General features: G+C 30.1%; 1 protein-coding gene across 1 annotated transcript in view; it reads left to right on the top strand.

Moving 5' to 3' along the window:
* Window positions 1–889: 889 nt before the first annotated feature.
* Window positions 890–21248, top strand: part of mfas (midline fasciclin) — a 60013-nt gene continuing 39654 nt past the window's right edge. Inside the window, exon 1 of the mRNA XM_014414927.3 lies at window positions 890–1073. Within this exon, the coding sequence (XP_014270413.1) occupies window positions 985–1073 (89 nt within the window). The 5' untranslated portion in view covers window positions 890–984. The remainder of the gene's footprint in view (window positions 1074–21248) is intronic.

The following is a 21248-nucleotide window of genomic DNA, read 5'->3' as shown; positions in this document are numbered from 1 at the left end:
GTTAATTAATTAATGATGATAATTAAATAAATTAAACGCAGGAGCTGCCCAGGTGAGCAAGATGCTCAAATGAGAAAAAAAAGATGGCACGTTAGGAGTGTACTGGTGAGAATAATGATTAGTCTTACCGTTGAGAAGAGGCCAGAGCAAAACTGAAACGAGTATAGGTGGAGAGGTAAACCAGGGAGTAACAAACTAGCGGCAATAACAGCATCAAAGGGTTAACAGAAGGTTGACAAAATTATAAACAAAACAAATGAAATACTAGGAAAATATAGACGTTTATTTCCCTATATGAGCAAAATGTTCAAGGCTACACCTGTCCCGGGTTAAGCCATTTAGTTAGTAATAACTACAAGTAGTTACTAAATAGCATTACTTTAAGAAGTAGAAATGAAGAAAAAAAAGAAAGAAATACGAACGTTGGTTAACAATAAATAGTTCACTTTTACTATTTTGATACTTTTATTGACCGCCACCCGGACAATCTACCTCATACGGTGAACCATTCTTCCAATAATGTGTTTTATTTTGTAAAATTCAGAAATGTATCAAAATACAATAATAAAAACTATAATATAAAATTTGTCTGAAAATCCCGGTTACAAACTGCACTTTGACAGTTTATAAGAAATTCATACCGAGCACTCAAAGTACATATGAAGATACAAACATTAGAAATAATGCACACGTATTCAGTGCAAGTATATTTTGTATGTAACTTACTTCAGACTTAATTTTCATTAATTGTTATATAATGGAAACCCAACTTTCACCATGAAAGCTGAGTCATTAAAAATTTTATTTTCCCTGTGGTAGGGATTTTATTCTCACTCATGTTGGCAACACTGTTGTCACAGTATAACCGGGCCTACCTCAGCTGGATCTTCTCATTTCTTGATACTACTCGCCGTTGATAACGTTCTCTGGCACATTCAAGTGTTTTTCTATTTTTTGTTGTTTTTTTATAATAAAAAAACAAGCATGGTTAAGTTGAGCTTTCTACTTCTTTTAGTAGGTCTCGTTTGTTTAGCGAGTTCAAGAAAGATTTATGACGATCCTAATGGACTTAGGTAAGCCAATTTAGTCTATAATAATCATTAGATATGAATATTAAATCTCATTTCCTCAGTATTAGTATCTCTTTAAACTATGGTCAAATTTGTTTCCTCTACATATTTGCAAACAATTTAGTTCTCGAGATAGAAAGAGGAGCAAAAATTAATTTAGAAGAAATTTAATTTTAACAGGCAATAAAATACTTCATTTTTCAAAGATACTCAGAACTAGTTCCCCTCTGGTACACATTTAAAAAATATTGATTTATATTTACTTTAACATTTATCTTTGTCTCGGCAACAATGCTTACAGAGTTATTTAGTATGTCTCATTATCATTTTTATTTCACAAGTTGGATAGTTTTTGTTATGAAAAATATGTAATGTAATCTTCAACCAAACAAATTTTATATTATCAGGTCATGACAGTAGTAATGGTTCTTTGCAAAAGTAACGCTATTTGATTCGAGGTGATGATAATTTTCCATTATTGAAATGAGTGTTAACGCCTAACTTCAACTTTTATTTTGATTGTAAAATATTTATCTTTGGTCTATCAGTTATCAGTTTAAAGTGTTAGCGAAAAGTAAATGTATGATCTTGTTTTATAATTGAATATGATTAAAGCAGAAGATTCCTTCCCATAGAGTAAACAATTTGAAGAAGTCTATGGCAAGAATCTTTTAGCTTTTTTGATTTATGTATTAATTTTTCGGATTTCCATAAAAAATATTAATCTTGGCTTTACTACTGTATAATCCATTATTAGTAGATAAAGACATTTATTTTCCTATAATATGACATATTATTTTGAAAATGTCTGTTTACAAAGAACTTTATTTTCGGCTGTTGAGATGTTCACATAGTTTATACATTAACATTACCAAACTTTGCAATTTACAGTTTAACTATTTTGAATACACAAATTACTTAAGTAAAATAACTGATAAGGATAGTGATGTGATATGCATGATAAACATAAAGTCATACATTTTTATTCAATAATAGGAAGCCAAAGAGAATACAAATTTATTAGAATTTAAATTCTTTCACTATTTTATATCTATAATTTACTGTAGTTATTAAATAAAAATATAATTCTGTAATATTAAAGATTCAATTGTTTTCCTAAAGCATGATTCTGAAATATCATTAGTTGTACTTTTGAATACTCTGTACAAATAATGGTTTATTACATCTGAACAGTTGATGACATTTTTACTTAAAAGATCCTGGTAATAACAAAACAATACCACATAATAGAGGGCAGGTATTAAAGAAGCATAAGATGAGGGTAGAAGTCCAAGCTATGTGATAGTGAAATAAAATAATTGATATTTCTGTATAATGGTATGAAATAATTTTAAGAAGTGATAGAATATAATATATGGATTCATTAACTGACAAAGAAATCATAGATATGATAAAAAAATATTTATTATTGATGTAAAAACAAATTTTCACACTCGGACTGATGTTTTTAAATTTTGTTGATCAATTTCAGTTATCTTAATAATCCTGACTAATGATGATGGGGGAAGAGCCCCGAAATGTTAATTAAAAAAGATAAAAGAAATGATAGCAATGAATTGATTTCACAAAACACCTAATATAACATTTTTACTGAATAATTCTGATAGATCTGTAGTTTAAGATTGTAAATAGATTTAATATTCCTTTGAAATGTACTTTAACTTAACTGTTGGTAGTTAACCAAAAAAACTTAAGTTAGGATATGGAAGTGTTAAATAAAAATTTTGTATATTGAAAGTTATTTTGAAAGATAAAAAATATTGAGGTTCTGTTAGTAATATTTAATTCTTTTTTATTTAGTCATTATCAGTTGGGCAAACTCAATTTCTTTCAAAATATTTGAATTTTTCATATTAAAATATATAATTGCATTTGGGATATTTTGAAATAAATGTCATCCACTATAGTTAATAGTTTCTTATTCGATTTGGTGTTCATTTTTATGTCTCTGAAAGTTTATTGGTTATATTTAACTCCTATCCTAGTGCATATAGAAGTTCTATTCAAATAAACTTTTAAAAATTTAATTGTACATTGTATGAATTTTTTCTGTGTTATGTAACTTCCAAGTATTCTAAAATTAGTATATATATTAATTTTGTTTACACTAATGTATTTCCTATTTCGGATAGTTGCTGAGTGTAGAGGTAATACCTATTTAGGCTTTTGATTCCTGAAACTTGAAGGTATGGCAAAGGAAACTGAGGTTAGATAATGAAATACTTAGTTAGTTGTTCATGGAGACTATCCATCACATTAATAGAAACAGGTCTAGACTTCGTGGTGCCCTCCTTGGTTAATCCTTAGATACATCCCTGCAGATCAATTTTATTATTTTTAATACTTAATATTGATATTCCTTAAACTCTACTATTTACTTTTGTAATAGCTGACATTCTTTATTTTGGGTGGGAGTTAAATAGAATATTGATTGAAATTACTTAATAGGAAAATATTTATAATAGAAATGAATAGACGTGTTACCAAAAGAATCATAAATATAAATATAACAGAATATATTATATAATAATTATCTTTATATTTGAAGAAATATCAGGGGTAAAATTATTAAATTAACTTAATAGATCCTGGTCATAATATTTTTAAATGCATGATATTGTTCCAAGATCAATATTAGATTCAATTTGTGATGTAAACTAATTTTTCACCCTGTATTCATTATATTATTTCTGGATTTTCTCTTTAGAAGTTTGGCAAGTCAATTCATAAAAAATTGTTGATGTTAATAAAGTTCCTATTGAATGAAAATTATATTAAATTACATTCAATTGGAAGTTTATTAACCTCAAAAAATATTTATGAATATATTATTTCATTTCTTATATATTTTTTTTATTAATTACTCTCATTAGATTTTATTATTAAAGGTGAGAGGGGAGTATGTGTGCTTTGACAGTCCTGCAATGTCTCATTATCCAGATAAAAGGTAGTTCAGTAGACTCTCGAAAAATTTGGATTACTGACTGAGCCAATAAGAATGCAAACTATTTTAATAAAAAAAAAAAAAAATCAAGTTAAATGTTAAAAATATTTTGAAAAGGGTCATTGTATTATGATTCAAACATTTTCTCATGAAGTTATCGTTTGTAAGTTTTCAGGAGCCAGTTTTATTGAATGTATATACTTCAAATTGACTCTTCACAATTTTTTTCCTTCTTTTGGTTCGGATTCCACTTGGCAATATTGATAATATAATGCCGATTTTTTAAAACCTTTTTATTTTATATATCTTTACTTGTTTGCCAAAGTCATTCTACATTCAATATTAAGTAAGTGTAATTTTTTATAATTATAGATCTCAGCAAAAAAAATAAAATTACTACAATTATATTAACGGGTCCTCCACGATTCCATCTTGTGGACCCTACTTCGGACCTAATATTCTACGTAGTATTTTCGAAGACCCTAAGTTTACTGCAAATAAGAAACCACGGTCTTGTTTGCAGTAAACGGATTTTCCAGCAAATAACAGTAAATAGGATAATAGTTTTGCAAATTATGACGTTCTGTTTATAGATAGTAGAGTCGTACTGTCTAATATTTTACTTAAAAAATAATTCGCATCAACCGCCTTTTACTTTGCTTTGAATTTCGCGTTTTAGTATATCCGATCATCCTTGTGTATTCCTTGCATTGGCAGTATTTATTCCTAGAAATAATTCTTTGTTACTTTTGCCCAAGTTTTTTTTTTTTTTTTTTCTCGTATTTTACTGTAGACTTATAGAGGCCCACCTGGTTCCAGTTGCAGGTCTACCTTCTACGCCTTAACCCCTGATGAAGACCTGAAACTCAGGTCGAAACGTCGGCATAAAATAAATAAATATGGTTTTGTTTATTTATGTTGTTCTTTGCTGACCGCACCCCCCCCCCCTCCCCCGACAAACTTCTCCAATCATTAATCTACGGTCAACTATCTACATCTCATTATAAAAAAAATATAGTGAAAAGCACCTTGTTTTAAATTATCTTATATTATCTTATGTTGGTCAAAAATATATTGTAGTAATATGTACTAGGTCGTTATAAAAGTCATGGTACTGATTTAAAGTCTCGATTTTACTCCTTATTTCAACTCAGATAATGTATATATCGTTTTACTATCTATCTCTCATAATTATATATCGTTTTGTCTAACTAAAGCTTTATTTATAGTTTTCTGAGGCATTAGTGGAATAAGGACTAATTGCGAAGGCAGCAGCTGAGAAAATTGAAAATGTTGCATTTTAAACACAACAGTGTTTTGATTTGAGGTGGTTAAATTATAGTAGCTAAAGCTTCAAGTTGAGCTTAGATCTGGTCGCCCTTCAGAGGATGATGCTGAATTACTCGACAAGAGTTTGCGCCCATTCGAGTATTATCGAAAATGGGGGTTTCTTAAGACAAAGGTCATGCCTATCTTTCACGCTTGGTAAAAAAAAAAAAAAAAAATGCTCATACAGAGAAGGTATTACCATTTTGCACCAACTTACAAACCTTTTTTTCCTTCCCCCCTTGGTCATTTCTGATAAACGGGAGGGGCAGGATGGAGATTATTCTACATGTAACCAAGCTATTCTAACTAGAGTGGGAGGGTCAAAAGGTCGGATTCGGTGTTGCTGACTCGAGGTAGCTAAGGGGACGCCTTAACTTCCTCGGCTTCAAATGTCCTCGTTCCTCTCAGATCGGTCGTTGCACCGACTCAAGTCTTTTCCGGTCAACGCCCAGGCCCCAGCACTTGGGAGGTACAAGGCACTTTCTCAATATTTCATAGTTATTTACTTAAAAATTGCTCTTATAAATAGTTCAAGTAATATAATCATTGGATGGGTAATAAAGAGATTTAACTAATTACAGAAAAACTAAATTAAAAATGCTGGGAAGTGTGGAATTCGGGAACTAAGATTCCGGTAAAAGTAAGACCTTTTTCACCAATATCTCTACCGATTCAACCTACTCTTCAAACCATGTCTAAAGAGCTTTCCTCCTATCATAAGTGCCGGCACCGTGGGAGCAAGGTATTTTTTGCCCTCCTATATTATGAAGGCTAAAGTGTCTCTTTGTTATCATTTACACTAACCATGCCCTCCCTCCCAATATTTCTTAAGTGCTGGCGCCTATGGGTTAATGACGTATTTATCTAAAGCCCGGCTCTTCGAAAACAACTATGATGCCATATCCGAATCTGAGGAGTTTTTTTCCTCAAAAACAAAGGGCTAGGTTGGGTATTTATCACTATAAAGTTCTATTTGTGGTATAAAGATAGGTTAAAGTAATAGACAATAACGACCAATTATTACTCATTTGTCAGAACAGATAACCGGTTTCCAGAACTGCAATTAATATCTTTTTGTTACCCAGTTTGTAAGATTGTTTCTCCCAACTTTATAGCAACTTGAGCCATCAGTCCAGAAGCTCAAAATTTGGCTTACCTAGAAGTAAATGTAAATTAATTTTTGTCACCGGATTCTTTGGTAAAAATGTTCATAATATACTATGGTTTAAAGTTTACTACTCCCTGCTACATTGGGGTCCGTAGGCTTAACGTAGCAGATTTTTCAAAATTACCCCGTATAGTTTTAAGTTTATAACCAATAACTCCTAAAGTATTACAAGTAGCTAAAATATCATTATAAACTATTTAATAGTCCATTTAACGAGCAATTAGAATCCTAATGGAGTCCAAAATTCCAATGGAGATGTTCAGTAATTCCCGAGATACAGTTTTTCCTAAACTTATTTTTTTTTTTTATATGACTCTTTTTATGTACGGTGCAAAATGCCCAAATCGTGGAAAAATATTTACAATCTTTGCTGTAGGAATAATAATATTTATTACAGAAATTAATCATATTTCACTGTATAATGTGATTACTCATTAATAATCTACTCCGGAAATATTGAATGTACATAGTTTTATCAGGGCTCAATTTGAAGCTCGTTAAATGCACCTTGAATTAGTTTATAGTGATTATTTGCCAAAAATTCGCACGACGTTATTAAAGTATCGTGAATGTTATTAATGTGTCGATCTCTTTTCCGGCTGATCATGAGCGATGGATTTTGATAAATGAAGTAGAAAAGAAACTACATTTCTCGGAAAAGTGACAAATCTCGATTTCGATTCTTAAATTTTTACTCGAACTTAAATAAAATATGTGAGAGATTTTTAAAACGTCGACAGTAGTAAGTCGAAGGTACAAATAAGGTGTTGAATATTTCAGTGTTGACATTAATTACCAAGTACGTTTCTGTGGAACGTCTGTTGGGCTTTGTGTTTTAAAGTCCAAAAAAGAATCCTTTTTTATATATTCCACGAATTAGGTGTGAGTCAAACTTCGTTCGAAGGTTAGCTTCCACAGCTCCGTGGGAATGGGATATTTATCACATATTGTTTCTTTCCCATATCTAACCTTAAAACAATTCAAAATATGAATACTACTCAAAGAAAAATAATATTAGTCAGAATCCATTCTCTTTTAGATTAACCCTGTAGCGTTCAAAATATACTTAAAAATGAAAATTTTAGTTTTTTCGGTTTGATAAAATAAACCTACGGTGTTGTGACCAGGAAAAGTTCAACACATGCTTTTCAAGGACCTTAACTGTTCCTGATGTAGCCTTGGTAAAATTTGAATTATTTTCAAACAGAAAATGCTCTCTTCTCCAAAAAAATTAATTTTGATGGGGTTGTACAGAAACAAAATAACAAATGTGTAAAATTTAAATTGGTATATTTTTCAATTCAACGTCACGCTCACCCATTGTAACCAAATAACAGGATAAAAGCAAATGATGTAATCTCTATTGTTTTTTTTAATTCCATGTTTCCTATTGTTTATTGTTTTTCTTGCTGCCTGGACTTTTTTTTCTATCCTTTTAAAATTATTATTCTCACTACTATCTAAGGATATAGGAAAACAAAAATTCTTTTTTTTTTTTAGTAGTATCAACTACATATTAAAACAAGAAATTAGCAGACTGAGAGATCAGAATGTTTTCGAAATCCCTTGCATTTCTATGATTGATTCCAAAATGCAATCTTTATTCACAAATAATTAGTGAAGTCAAAATTTTTTTTAAAATTTATATAGTTTAACTTACAAATGTATTAAACCAGTGATGATTTAATAAAGTGTTAACATAGCGATAGCCTTCGCCTTAGTTAAGTTATTAGCATGACTATCTCTAATTAGTTATCTCTTCTGAAAACAAATTACTGTAAAGTGACATGATAGTGTTGTAGGTAATTTTTTTTCCCTCAGTTGGGGCTTCCTGACCACCATACAGATACGTTTTCTGGTTCTCAGCTTAGCAGAATTAATTTTTACTTTCACTTACCTATATATATAACATATAGTAAGGGTAAGTTGTGATCGTGAGATATTTTGAATTCGATATTTCTACGGAAATACACATTTTGAGGTCCTCTGAGTCCAAATAACCAAGTCTCTCGAAATGGTTTGTGTCTGTGGTCAGCTTAGCATAAAAAAGTCTTACGGAACTGAAATTAAATATTTAAGGTAGGGATATGCCTGGGACGTAACATAATAGCAACTTCGTTTAAATCACCTGACCGGAAGTACCTGTTTATGGAGTCGATTTTTTATATTTTCTCTATTTCCCCCAAAACGACTTTTAACGATTCTGATTAAACACAGTGAATCAATGAAAATTAAGTGATCATTAGTAGCAGATAGGTATCATCCTCATTTAGATAGCCTAACAGGGCTTAAATGCCGAATTTTGTTTGCAATAATAAACAATATATAATTACAAATAATTAATTATAATTAAAATTGTATGAATAATTTTAGGGGAAAAGTCCGATTCTAACGGGAAAAGCCACCCAATCTATCCCAATTGCCGAAAATTATTATAATTTTTTTTTTTCAAAAATCACCAAAATAGTGATAACTTCAGAACGAACCCAACAATCTACACAAAACTTGATGACGTGGGTAAGGTGGTTAGTGGAAGTTATGTGATCCGCACACCGCACAAATTTTTAATTTGATGGATAAGGTTTTTCTGGGTGACCTAAAAACTGGAAGATTTTTTTTTAAATACAGGTTACATTTAGTATTGTTTTTATACTTACTGATAATTTTTTCACTTAAACTCATTTAATACGATCAATAATATATTTTCTTATTCTACAAAAAAAAAAAAAGGAATCGTATATAATAACTATGAGGAAAGATGGTAGGGGATGCGGTCAGAAAATAACACAAATAAGTTAAAAACTTATTTATATTATCTAAATATTATATTTATATTATTTAACGTATTTATATTATAAAACTCATTTACGTATATTTCCTTTCTCTTTGTTTTCCTTGACTTTAATTTTTAAATTATAATAATTATTAAATTAAAATATTCATATTTCGTTTTTTCTATGCATTATATAACTTTGTATTTTTAATTCAGTAATTATGTTATTTTACTTACATATTTAATTACCTATATATACGTTTTATTTCCTACTTCTTTCATTACTTTATTTTTATCTATTTTCATTCTGTACAATTATTTATATACATCCTTTTATTCATTCATTAGTATCTTGTATTTTGTTCTCAGCCCTGATGAAGGCTATAAATGCTAGCCGAAACGTTGGCACTAATAATTTTAAGTTTTTTAAACTTATTTGTGTTATTCTCTGACCGCACCCCTAACTATCTTCTTCTCATATATGTTAACCAGAGTCTTCTTAATCTTCTCATCGTTATTCATATATTATATTTGTAGTATAACTGTTATTAAAGTATATTCATAATGTTTTTAAAGATGTAAATAACATTTCAACAGATACAATTTGTAACTTTTCCTCTTGAAAATCAAGGCATTAATAATATAAGTAATATTTTTGATGTCTTTTCTATTTTTTTTATTTTACTTTTAACATTTATTTTCCTTTTATTTTAATTTTATCGGAGGCAGAAAAATCAGCGAATCTCTCAGACAAGCTCTTCTAGACAGGCATTCAAAAAATACGTAACCCGAAGGATTCAAATTTAAAACAATTTTCACTGTTAATATATATACATATTTTAATGTTTAGTTTGTTAGTGGCTGAACGAGTTGAGATTTACTAGACCTGAAATCAAAAGACGTTTTTCCTACTACAAGTTATCATCCAATGTGTTCTAAATCGGTAGATCGCTTGCAAATGTGAATTTAATTATCGTTTCAATAATTTAGTGTTGCAAATATATGTATTTATTTTAATTGAAATAAGTTAGTCGTTATTTTCGTATCATGCGATAGTTTTATTTATAAGTGCGCTGCACTGACTTGCAAGGCCCCAGATACATAGTTATGTCCTCTGATTGACCATTTCCTCAAACAAATGCTAGATGATCGGTCTCTTCCTGCTCTTATATATCGAGTGCAATTTAATCAGTTTCAAACACAACAGTGGACCAGTTTGCAATTCGCCATAGAACGATAAAATTTATTATGAATATAGTTTGTGATGTATTTATAATTGAACTGCTAGGAATATCAGTAAAACGCTGTATAATTTTTACCCATTCCAGACGTGTTTATCTGATTTTTACTATCGCAAGTTACTAATACCCAGCTAAAATGCTGCTAGCCTGGATTTGGGATTAGATAATGTTTATGAATTGGATTCTCTTGCCTTATATGTATGTCTTCTCACATGTGCTACTTAGTAAGCAACCGCAGTGTTCCCTGTCTCTCTTTTTGTAGGGACATGGAAAATGGATATATGATTAATGGAAAATTAATTATCTGTGCCAATCGCGTGGCACCCGAAACACAATGAAATACTATATCATGAGGTGTTAATTATTGACCTTAGATTCAATATGAGGAAAAGATGGTCAGGGGTGCGGTGAATAATGATTAAGAAATCAATAAAACTCATTTATTTGTGCCGACGGTTTAGTCAAAATATCAGATCTTCATCATTATTTTTTCCTTTATACCTTTTTCTATTATATACACATTTATTTTATGAATAACTGTAATATCAGGGACAGGAATTACTGTCGAAGTAGAACAGTTTTATATAAAGAAAATATCACTCGAATCTCAACGGGAATTCCCCACGAGTAACCCAGATGAAGTTCACATTCCGACCGAAACGTGGGCACGAATAAGTTTTACTTATCTGTGTATCATTACGTTCCAAACCCTCGACCATATACTCAAAATAAAATAATACATATGCCTTAAAATGTTACTGATTTTCTTTATCTAAACAGTTCTACTTCAATAGTCATTCCTTTACCTTCTATCACAGTTGAATTCATAAAATTGATGTATTTATAATTTTAAAACTTATGGAGGATAAGAACAAATGAAGATCTGCTTATAGAAACTGGCCAGGCAAAATGCAATGACATGAAGGTGAGGAGGTTGAGATGGGCGTGGCATGTAGCTCGAAAGAAAACATCAGGGCCCTGTTTCATAATGAAAGCTAATAGTATTAGTTCATAGTACAAGTGTAGAGACTAGTGTGGTAATAATACTGAATACTTATTTTTTTCCATGATAGGGATGACTATTAGTGATATTACAGAAATCAAAAAATACTAAAGTACAAGTTACTATTGTACAAGTCTGTGTAATTGAATTAAGATAAATCTACAAGACTAATAGTATTAGTTTGTAGTTTATTATGAAACAGGGCCCAGTTCGCAACAACCAATGTAGCACCAGTTGCAACCATAGTTGGCAAGAGACCCTGTTGGTGGCCTAAACCAGATGGGTAGATTGAATCAAGAAAGATGCGGCACAGCTGCATGCAGCCAACTAGAAAGCAGTTGCCCAAGATGGGAAGTGGATAATGCTCATTCAGGCTGCCTAAGATCCACAAGGTCTGTTGAGTCAACCGAAAAAAAAATTAATTATTTGTCAAATTCGTTTGCTTGTACCAAAATTTACTTTAACAACTGACATCCGAAACCAATTTTGACCTAATCCTTTTTTAACCAATTAATATTATGTGTCTATATTAGTCCAAGATTGTTAGTATTTTAATAATTAAATAATTGTTTAATTTTCTGTATTGTCAAGAATTCAGTTTTCTCTTACGTTTAAAGCCTTTGAATTTTTATTGCAAAGAATAGAGATGGGTAAATGGGAAGCTAAAACATAACCTTAGTGATAGTGGCTGTGAACAAGTGACTAAGTCCTGTGGTAATTAATGCTTTTGTTAGTGTACCGAATCGGAATTAATTTTCTGTGAAAAGAGTCACGTAAAACTGATTCATTGATTTTCAAAGATGCTGGAAGAAGAAAACAACTTGTTGAGCCCAGAGACAGTTCATAGCTCAATTAGGCAATTAGCATTTCTTGAGAGCTAATCGTTATAAATTACCCCATTTCTAATGGAAACGATTGAGGTTCCACAAGTCAGCCTTAACACAATCCTCTCATCTACGCCTCGGTCGCAAACTGTTCGGTGCAGCGCTAATTAATTTATTATTCCATTAATATGCCAGTAACAAGCTATTATATACCTTTTTACAGAGAGACCAATATACGAAATTCTGAAGTTGTACGAACAAGTGCCTTTTGCGGTTATTTCTGAATTACGTAGAGTGGTTGAATCATTCGGCGAAAAATGTTTCTATTATGTAATATGGTTTATTATAGAGTAGATGAATAAATATTTACAAAATTATTAAAGTTAATTAGAGGGTCACATTATTTTAATGATAAATTATGTAGAGTATTAGAAGATAGTCCGATTATCTTATATAGATATCCAGCCTGATAGGCGGTCAATAAAATGACAGTTGTCTTTTATATTTCAATCTAACAGCCCTGATGAAACATTGCAAAGTGAGGCGAAACCTTGGTTAACAATAAATAGTTTTCTTTTACTATGTTGAGACCTTTATTCACCGCCACCCGACTATCTTACAATCTACTTCATATTATCTTCTTCCAAAATAAATTATGTAAGTAGTCAATTACCAAAGAAAAATTAATCAACTTTGTGTAATTTAGTTGACCAATTGTTTTCTGCTCGTGCTAAAATATTTAGCTGCTCTAACATTTCGGTGACATCCAAAGGAGGTTTTTAAACTCACTCTTGGGGTGAACTTCGTCCGAGTTGGTTTTAGACTTCTCGCCTACCAGAAGCGAAATCTAGTGACATTAGACAACCTCGTAATAAATGGCACACTACAAGGCTTTAACGAGTGATCGCTCTAAGTCGCTTAAGTTAAAATCATTTTAAACAATAGGAAATTTCTAGCAGTAGCTACCTTGCTACCAATCTTGCTAGATTTCGCTCGTTGTTACCTGCTGTTGTAATACAGAGGAATAGTCAGTAGTTGTAGTTTGGCATTTAATACCTGGGCTCTAATAATAAACATAATACAATAAATACAATTGTACAAATTACAAATACTAATACTTATACATTTGTTTCATCATGAAGACAACTATTTGTGATATAGGAGTTATTAAGTAAGAAAGTATGACAGCATTGTATAAGTCAACGAAATTGTACCAAGGGCAAACAACAAAACTAGAAACATTAGTTTGCACTTTATGATAAACAGAACACTAGTCGCTCATTTTCGCTTTCAGTGTAGCTTGCTCCTTCTAAAAAGCTTTATATCTGTATTTATATGTGAGAAAGGCAAGTGACTGGGCACTCTCGGATTTGATTAAGAAAACCTGAAAAAATAAATTTTTTCCTTCACCTTACCACATTTGCCTCCTAAAGTATCTTAGGATCACTTATGACTTCCCCTGGGAAAAGTGGTGAACATTGGACATTAGAAATACAATTTTCCACAACGTTGCTGCTAGTTAGTGTTCTTTTAAACAATTTTATTTCTGAAAGATAGATAATTGAAATTCGTGAAAGCTCTATCCATTCATCTGGTTTTTGGCCTCTCGCGAGGTCTCCTACCAACTATACTGGCATTCAATGTCGTGTGGAGGCAAAAACTCCATTAAACGAATATATGAAAAGCTATATTTTATTACATTTATATTGAGATAATTTTCCATAAAATTGTAAGTTATAAGAGGTCATTGACATTAGTGTTGTACAATAACATTGAATGTTGAGATTGATGAGGTAATAAACTGAATAAACAGAAAACTGACTAATGGTTGGGTTAACCGCTATACCCACAAATAAACAAGTTTACTTATTAGGTTTAACAAACAAAACATCGGTTTCCTGTTAGTTCAGCTGCATATAAACAAACCTATGATAATTCATAATCAATAATCAGGATTTTAATTCTCCGTCTTTTGGTGAGGTGGACCAATGGCCCCACTTCGCGATGTTATTAAATCAATTATATTAAAGTAAAATTCATACACCGCTGTACCACATTAGGTAGCCTCCTAAAGCTCGTGTATTCATGTCTTATTCTATTATACTACGTCAAATTATATCTTCATATACCTCAAGGCCTAGTTCTTCCTTTAATGTAATAGTCCATTAGCAGATAAGTCACCCCAATTTTTGATTATTTTAATATTATAGTTACTTTCCAAAATTTATGAAGCTGCCAACCACAGTTACATAGCATAAATTAATTTTTCATTAAGAGCTCCTTCTCTTCAAAACTCTCTACAACACTAAAAAAAAAACAACGTTATAGTTCATTATTTAAAGTAGAGTAAATTTTCTAAAAGATGATTCCTAATAGAGCTATTTGCATTCAACTAAAGTTCCCGAGTTACAGTTTTTCAAAAAGCAACATTTTTTTCAAATACCTAATGAATAATATTTTGACAAATGTTATGGAAACTAATATTCCCTATAAACGATGTAGAGATGTCTATTAGCTCTCAATGGAGGAGTAAGAGAAGTACTTTGGTATTCGTCAAAATAAACTGTTGATTACCAACTATGATTGGTAGAGTCATCAATTTTGCCTCTTAACTGTTTAAAGGTGTCATTAAAGTAACTAAAAATTGGGGTCAAATAATTTTTTTCCTCTGTTGATCTTCGACTATAAGCGTGCTCCTTCCGCACCCTTATCATTTAGTAAAAAGTTAAGTATTGTAAATTTCATTTTTGTTTACTAATTTTTAAAAACTTTTAAGTTTCTGAAAAGCAGGCTCTACATAAATGATTTATTTACGCAACCGAGAAATGACACTACTAACAATCACTGATTTGAACATTATAGAAATTTTGGACATACCCTTTCTAGATCAGCTAATTTCTTTGGTATTCTCTGCTCAATAAAAATATTATACGGTTTCCTGCAGTCAATGATATCATAACATTTTTGTAACCGATTTAGCTGATCAAGTAAATCTTTGTATTCTAGTAATTCAAAAAATATTTAATTACCATCTACTTCTCTCCTATTACTGTACCCACTTAAATTATCATCTGTGCCCCTATAATTGGATGAATTTTGTTTTCAAAAGGAGCTAAAATTTATTTTATACTTTGTTAACAGTACGTCTTTATAAAATTTTATTGTATATATATATATATATATATTTTTTATTTTATAAGCGATCCAACCAGTAGTTGGATATATATGGAGTTTGTTTTAAAACTATGTTGACATTTTATGTTAAGGTGCCTGTCGCACAAGTGGTGCATTGAAAGCTAACGGTATAGGAAAGGTCGCTGGCCTTATTCACTCCTATGCTCTCTGTTAGCTAGTCTGATCTTTAGATGACATATGATAAAATATGTTGATCTGTTTTAGAGTGACGTACTGTTTCTGTTTCTTTAGTACATTTTAGTCCGTTGAAGTGAGACGTGCTATTCTGCTTTAATGTGGTTTCGTTTTTTTTTAACCCTGATGATACCTGATTAGCCTCTTGGTTATTTATTGCTTTTTAATAGACTCAAGGCTTAGTTTTGAAGTCTTCCTGAAATAAACCATTAAAATTGGGCATTCAAGTTGTGAGGTCAGTTCTCTCCTTAATGCTATAAGCATATACCTATAATTATGTATTATATTTTATTTCAATAATTATAAAATTATATATATAAATTGTTATAAAAACAAATTATCTGAATGTTGTGTCTCGTTACTATGGTTACTCTGTATTTTTAGGGTTGCTGTGGAAACATTATATAATTAAGACATGTGACTACAAAATTTTATTAATTCAATATTGGTAGAAAATTAAATTGAAAAATGTTTAACTTTATTAATAGAAAATGTTTGGAATATTTGACTATAGAAGAAAGCATTGTTTCTTTATATAAAAGGTGTAATTTCTTATGTAAACAAAAATAAAAATAATTTAAAATTTAATAAATAAAGGGTTTATGTTACAAATAGTACATTTATGAAAACAAAGTTCAATTTTTTTTATTTTTTTTTGTGGCATCTTATGTTTTGCAGTGTACATAGCCCCTCCTACATCTAGATATCTCAGCCATTAATTGGATTTTGAGGGTACCTGACTAGCTTGATAGGCACTTACCCCATTCATCCACTCTAATGATTCAAAAAATGTTACACAGCCTCTTCATCCACTTACCCCTCCAAATATAATCTTAACTTAAATTTAAACATTAAAATCCATGAAATAAAATTGTATAATTTTAACAAAAAAACTTGATATTTGAGTCTTGATTGAAGGTTTGTGATGACGTCTTCTAATAGTTCTTCTTAATCATGTTCCAATCCCTAATTGCACTTAATTTAACTTTGATTATTTTTTGTTTGAATATTATTTAACATATTTGATCATGATCATCTAAAAAAATACTTTACTGTCTGTTTATATTGTTAAAATTATTTCAATTGCTTTTTAATGATTTTTATAATTATTTATATAATACTTGTTGAATTAATGTAAATTTTTGTTCAGAGATTTCACATACACTTTGATTTGGTGAATTCTGGAAAAGAACTGCCCCTGATTTCTCGTTCCAATGATACTGGTTTAATATATAAATAAATGAAAGTAGTTTTTAATTATCACGCTGTCTTTCCAGGTTCAAAAATAATTATTAATTAGTTTTTAAGCCTATAAAAACTTAATCCACTTTGCATGCGTAAAATAACACGTTTCACACATTATCACTGCCGTAATATATCATCAATTGCCAGTGTATGGCATATTGTTGATTAGACTCCATTATACCGCCTTTTTAGCAAAAATTATTTTAATGTTCAAATATTTAAATTTACAATCTAAAAACTAAAAACACTTATTTCATTAACAACTGATTATATAAATGTTATCCATCCATAAAATGCATTATTATGTCTATAAAAACTTCTATTAATCCTCTATTTCAAAAGAATTTTTTATAAATAGTAAATAATTCTTAATTTAGATTTATCAAATAAATTATGACTTTTTACATATAAAATCACAAAGTTTTCTTCACATTATTAATATTAATCTACCTTTTTAATATTATTCATAATATTACATAATTATTTAATTTCCTATGTCTCTGTTCTGTTCTTGGTTAATATTTTCAGAATTCATTTGACAATAAACTTAAAAATGTCACCACAATATATGCATATATAATTGTATTTACATAACCACCTGATTACCTCATGTAAAGGAAATATCAAGTTTACAAGGAGCAGTTAATGTAAGGTTCTTCTCGTTATGTTATTCACGTGGATACTGCAGTTGTATCATCTTTTCTTTAACTCATTAACCCCCACTGTATATTATGATACAGATAGATTATATATTTTTTTCATACACATAGTTTGATTAGATTCATTTTCTATATTCTTCTATTTGTATATATTTTAAGAGAGATTTAATTTTTATTTTTTTATTTCTTTCATTTATTTATTTTCATTCTTATTTTATTTTAGTATGAATGTGATCATTCATTACTATTCCCTATTGCCCACAATAGTGTGGCAGATTGTAATATCTATCGATTAAATAACGTTTTTTAAAATAAAAAAAAAACTGGTCAAAAAACAAAACATATTTTAGGTAGAATTTCGAAAGTTGACAATTAAAAATAGCACATAAAATAATATTGCTCTCTGTATGCCCATGGTTGCCGTTTGGTAATTTCCAAAATGTAATAGAAATTTATTACTAAAAACGCTTTTAAATCCAGATGTGGTTATTTACCTATTTAATATTGTCTGTAAACATTAGAAAAGCTTAGTCATTTCTTAGATTAGTTGAATACGATAATTTTATTTTTTTTATTTTATACCCGATCGGCCTGGTATGGGCCTTACATGGTTGATGTAACCGTTATATATACGATAAATTGAACCCATCATTAAATTTTTAATTATTCTTACCCAAGCATATAAAAAAATTGCAATAAACATTAATATGATAAGGGGGGGGGGGGGGTATTAGAAAGGTCAGAGACATTTATCACGCCCTCCATGATTCGATAGGGTAGCCTGAGACCTTCTTAAGAAATGGGGCTGTTGTCAAGTGGAAAGCGTTAATGAATTAATATATATTATTATTTTATTCCTTTAATTGTTTGTCTTTCTATTTTACTAATGTCTTTTTTTTTTATAATAATAACATGGTTCTATAACAGGGATAAAGTATTTGATGACATAGAGAAAAAAAATTAAAATAATGTTAATATCATCGTTAGTCAATTCAGAAATCCAATCATATGTTTTAATTAATATAGATACAGGATTCATTTTTAATTGTGGTTTTAAATACTAAGATTTTTAATCTGTGTACCAACCAAAGGAAAACCCTAAATATCGGACATGATGGTTCTCACATGTGACGTCTTTAGGAATAAACAAACAACACTGATTTAGCGATTCACACTTTTTAGCTGTTTTTAAATTATTATGTATCTTGCTGTTAAAAGAATTTTCATTTCTTTTTTTAAACAACCATGGAATACGGTTTAATGAAAGTAGAAAGTACAAATTTGCCTAGAATGGATGCTTTAGTGTTGAAGAAATTTTTTGCAACAAACCTACATTCTGCTCAGTAGATTTTAGAAATTTTAAAACATCTGTGTTTATATCGTTGTTCTAAATTGATTTATATTTACTAAAAATACTATACGTATTGCTGATGCTTAGTTTTTAACAATTTTCCGTATACTGGTTTATTGTTAAATAATATAATAATATAACTTCTAATGGAGTTTCAATTTGTAACTTACATTATATTTACATCGAAGTGATCTTCACAAAAATATAATCTATTATTTATATTGGATAATAATTTTTGATCCCCTCTAGGCAGCTTTAACCAAATGTTGCTAGTTCTGACATCTCTTTCTAACACAATAGATAATTGCTTAACTAACAAAGAAAACTTAAAAAATAAAATAAATTAAAATAACACTCGCACCGAGTAGATAAGAGTGGCATATTTTTATGTCGAAGTGACGTCATGCCGAAACATTAATGCTTGCTTTTTTACGCGGCAAAAAAAAATAATAATAAATTTTAATGCATAATTTGAGACTAAATAACGATTTAAAAAAAAATTAAATCAGAGGAATTACCTATGATTATCAAATAAGACACTCTCCAAAAAAAACGTAAAATACTACTGTATTGTCATTAAAATTATAATTTTTCTTTCTATTGCCTATGTTTTGAACCAATCCTATCTTCACTTTCCCCTCTCCCTTGTTCAGTTCAACACAGTTCATTGTATAAACCCGTGGTGCCACGACCATAGCTTATCCACATCGTGGCGTACCACAACAGTACCCCTGCCACCTTCCCAAAAAAATATTCTTGTATTTATTCTATATATGGATAATAAACAATTTTCAGATAAAAAATGAAGTTGAAAATAATTACAAAACAATGCTCAATCCTCCAACATGCCGAGTCTAAATTCCCTTTTTATACGGGAAAGAGAAATTGTTTGATTTTCAATTACAAAACTAAGCATAAAAATGTGAACTGCTGGCCGATTGCGTGCCAATTCCGATGTGTATCACTATGGTACGCGTGCCTTCGGTTGGTTACACTTGTATACAAAAATAGAGGTACAACAAAGTAAAATATCGAGTCAATATCTAATTTGTGATAGTCTATCATCCTAGATTTTATAATTAATGCCGGTCTTATAATAATTTCATAATATTTTCTAAATTCGAAACACTTATACAAATGAGAGTCGCCTGAAAAAAATTCAAAATGAACGAATGATGTTTAATACAAAAATATATTCTGTAGGGCACGTATCGTGATACGGGGAATCCCCCAGTACTCATCATGTGAAACAAACCAAGAAGGCAATCAGTGCTCCCAGCCAAAATAATGATAGTGCGTGGAGTTAATTTGAAATGCACTCTGAAATTACATTGAAACCTTGGAGAGTGAGGTTGCTTGTGGACTGTTGTCTGTTTCTGTTGGTTATTATTTTGAAGAGAAAAAAGCTTATGAACTTATTTTGTGAAATCATTGGCCATTTGAAAATAAGCCAGTAGTATAAATATATAAAATTTAAAAACTACTTAGAATTTTTAGTTGGATTCATAGGCAGTTTGCCTATATGCATAGTCTAAAACTGCGAACTGTCTAAAATTACTTATTAGCGCCCTTCAGAAGAAGTGGGTAACATTTTGACTATAAACCCACGTATATTCAATGTGAATAGAAGATGGTCGGGGGTCGGTCGTTATTTGTGCCGACGTTTTACCCTTATTTTAGGCCTTCTTTAAGGTTAGTAAACAAAACGTGATAAAAACAACAAAAATAGAATAACAAGAAATTAAGGAAATAACAAATAATACTATAAGATAGTGATATATAATACCGGAATAGTAAGAACCTAAACAGAAAGATAACAAACGTTAAAAATGTTAGTAAATGAAGAAAAGAAAGATGTTAAAAATCAAATACTGCTGTAAGTAAACAATTACTGTATTGTCATTAAAATTATGATTTTTCTTTCTATTGCCTATGTTTTGAACCAATCCTATCTTCACTTTCCCCTCTCCCTTGTTCAGTTCAACACAGTTCATTGTATAAACCCGTGGTGCCACAACCATAGCTTATCCACATCGTGGCGTACCACAACAGTACCCCTGCCACCTTCCCAAAAAAATATTCTTGTATTTATTCTATATATGGATAATAAACAATTTTCAGATAAAAAATGAAGTTGAAAATAATTACAAAACAATGCTCAATCCTCCAACATGCCGAGTCTAAATTCCCTTTTTATACGGGAAAGAGAAATTGTTTGATTTTCAATTACAAAACTAAGCATAAAAATGTG

Source organism: Halyomorpha halys, unplaced genomic scaffold, assembly GCF_000696795.3.
Source record: "Halyomorpha halys isolate HHAL.00 unplaced genomic scaffold, Hhal_1.1 Scaffold90.1, whole genome shotgun sequence".
Lineage (NCBI taxonomy): Eukaryota > Metazoa > Arthropoda > Insecta > Hemiptera > Pentatomidae > Halyomorpha > Halyomorpha halys.
This window is presented reverse-complemented; position numbering and strand designations above follow the sequence as displayed.